This window comes from Urtica dioica, chromosome 8, assembly GCF_054948205.1.
Source record: "Urtica dioica subsp. dioica isolate 48M chromosome 8, U.dioica_male_clone48M_v1_H2, whole genome shotgun sequence".
Lineage (NCBI taxonomy): Eukaryota > Viridiplantae > Streptophyta > Magnoliopsida > Rosales > Urticaceae > Urtica > Urtica dioica.
Window position 1 is genome coordinate 39,824,806 of NC_142763.1, and position 3,192 is coordinate 39,827,997.

At 42.2% G+C, this 3,192-nt stretch overlaps 1 protein-coding gene across 1 annotated transcript; it reads left to right on the plus strand.

Annotated features, from left to right (window-relative positions):
* Window positions 1-297: 297 nt before the first annotated feature.
* LOC149389776 (uncharacterized) lies at window positions 298-2,479 on the plus strand. The gene is made up of 5 exons (XM_089622718.1): window positions 298-542; window positions 760-1,039; window positions 1,268-1,804; window positions 2,021-2,111; window positions 2,211-2,479. Exons 1-5 carry the CDS (start codon window positions 298-300, stop codon window positions 2,477-2,479), a joined length of 1,422 nt encoding a protein of 473 aa, XP_089478844.1.
* The last annotated feature ends 713 nt before the right edge of the window (window positions 2,480-3,192 follow it).

Genomic DNA, 3,192 nt, shown 5'->3' on the forward strand with positions numbered 1-3,192 from the left:
TGGGCGAAGAAAATGACACTGCGCGTGTGGGTTCAACTCCGAACACAGTCGAGAGTGGTTGTGCAAAAGCTGAACCTGCAGAACTCCCAACTCCACAAGACAGAGGAGCAGAAGTCCCACCTCCACAAGAACGAGTTGCAGTCGAACCGCCTCGAGAAGACCAACTCCTAGAAGACTCCACTCCAGCCTTACATGAGATGGGTAATGAGCGCGGCAGCGATGAAGGTGATGAATCGGGTGAGAGCATTTATTCTGGTGACCAGTGCGTCTTCTGAAGCGCATGGGTTGACAACGAGTATGGATGAAGGATTCGTCGAAGTGGTTGATATCGATTCCCCGACAACTGTTTATAAAGGAGGAATGTACGCGAACAAAAAAGCATTGCAAATGCATTTGAGCTTGTTTGCGATTCAAAATCATTTCAGTTACAAGACCAGAGGCTCTACTAGAACGTATATCCATGTGGTTTGCCGCGATCCTACGTGCACTTGGGCTGTTCGGGCAGTTAGGATGAGGAACACGAGCATATTTCAGATTCGGAGGTGATTAATTCTGCCACTTACAAACTTGGTTTTTTTTATGATTATTTTTATTTATCTGTATGTATGAAGTATGTAGTCAGTAGGGACAAGTTTAGTTATATGCAAAATGGCTTAAGAAGTAAGTAGTGACGTATTTATCGATTTAGCCGTTGACATATGTCATAACATCTGATCTTTTCATATTCGACTCTGTTCATACATGTTCGACGGAGTTCAGAAATGGAACGCACCCTCATGCCACCTGTACTTTGATAGGGAGTTTTATGAAGGACAAATACAGAGATCCCACATTGTCTCCGTATAGGCCGAGAGACATCATGGCTGACATGCAGAAGAATTATGGGGTGGACGTGAAGTATAAAAAAGCTTGGAGAAGCAAAGAGAAGGCGTTAGAGTTGTTATACGGCACCGACAAAGAATCTTTCGCTAATTTACCTTCTTTGAAGTTCATGATAGAGCAAACTAATTCAGGTTCTTCCCTCGACATTGTGACCACTGTACGAGGCCGGTATTTCAAAAACTATTTCATGTCTCTTAGCGCATAGAAACGAGGATGGAAGTGGTGTCGTCCTGTCATTATCGTTGACGATACGTTTTTGAAGAATTATTTTAAAGGTACTCTCTTTTCGGCCTGCGCGATGGACGCAAACGAGTAGATCTTCCCCCTAGCATTCGGTGTTGGAGATTCGGAGACCACATCTGGGTGGGTTTACTTCTTGACGAAGTTAAGAGAGGCGATCGGGGAGAGGGAACATCAAGTCATCGTGTCCGACAGGAACAAAGGAATAAAATGCGCCGTCGAAAAGGTATTTACTCACTCGGAGCACGGATACTGCATGTTCCATCTACTGCAAAATGTGAGAAATAAGTTTAAAGAATTGACGAAACAAGCGAAGTGGAAATTTTTCGGTGCTGCAAATGCGTACACGGTCGTTGAGTGGGAAAAGTTTATGGTTATGCTCGATGAGGAGAACCCAGCAATCCGAGCCTATCTTCTAGATGTCGGTCCGGCCAAGTGGGCGCGCTCTCATTTCAGCGACAAAAGGTACTCTATTATGACATCGAACAATGCCGAGTCTCTTAACGCAGTACTTCTTAAAGCTAGGGAGTTCCCGATATCGAAGATCGTCGATTTCTTGAGGGAGAGAATGACAAAATGGTTTTTTGAACGGAGGCAACATGCCACTAAAACCGTAACGCATCTTTCTGTTAAGGCACACCTCAAATTAGTCGGTTACATCGCGGAAGCTTCTGGAATGCAGGTACTAATTCAGTAAACCACATGTCGTTAGTCTTTGATATAAGTATTTTATTTAGTTACATGATGGACTTTAATGACATGTTACCTTTGTAGTGACGTGTTACCTTATTAGTGACATGCGACCTTTTTAGTGACATGTTACATTTTGTAGTGACATGCTGCCTACTCCACTATTGACAAGGTTAGTGACAGGCTATCAAATTCGTTGTTTGTACAGGTAAATCCATCCTCTGTGTACGAATTCGAGGTCATTGACAAATTTGGAAAAGCATGGGCTGTCAACTTATACCACAAGACATGCACATGTCGTGTGTTTCAAGTTGACAATTTCATATGCCCTCATGGGATTGCAGCTTGTCGGCATCGAAATTTCGTTGTTGAAGATTATATTTCGACATACTATACAGCAGAAAACTGGGCATCTGCTTACGCAGGTGTAATTCATCCATACGGCAACAAAGAGACATGGAAAATCCCGGAAGAAGTGAAGCAAATCATTGTTGAAGCACCAAGATGTTACAAGCGACAGGCTGGCAGACCTAAGAAGACCCGGACTCCATCTCAAGGGGAAGGGGACGTGGCTACTGGAAGAAAATGTAGTCGGTGTCGTGGAGTAGGACACAATCGTGCCACATGTCGAAACCCGATCCCATTGAAAGTCCGGCGTGCATTATGAAACTCAATCCCATATCGTTGAATCAAGACATTGATTATTCAATTTATTAGTTTTTCCTCAGACATATTTATCACCATAATTTGTAAGCAAGTTGATGTCCATAGTGACATGTCTGCGTCTGTAGTGACACACATGTCGCTATTGTTGTTGGGACTTTTAGCGACTCATTTACGCGTTCAATAATATCATTAGTGACATATTACATTGATTTGATTTGTAGTGACATTGTTGGTTGGTAGCAATACAACTTTGTAGTGGTTGACGGCATTTAATATTATGGGTAGGTAACTACATTTCTGCATCTATAAGTGACTAGTTATTTGCGGTTGTAGTGACATGAGGATGTCATTAATGACATGTTTATGTCCATAGTGACTTCTTTTCGTCGCTAGTGACACCCTTGTCACTAGCTTTGGGGTTTTTATTGGCTCATATAGGCCTTGAAATTTTTTGGCTTTTTTAACTTTTTGGAATTTAATAAAAATTTTGTTGGTTGGTGGCATTTACAACTTTGTAGTGGTTGGTGGCATTTACAACTTCGTAGTGGTTGGCGGCATTTAATATTATAGATAGGAAACTACATGTCTGCGTCTATAAGTGAGTACCTATATGTACTTTACTGACATGTTGATGTCTGTAGTGAAATGTTTATGTCCATAGTGACCTATTTGCGTCTGTAGTGACATCTTGATGTCGACCAACCAACCTACCAG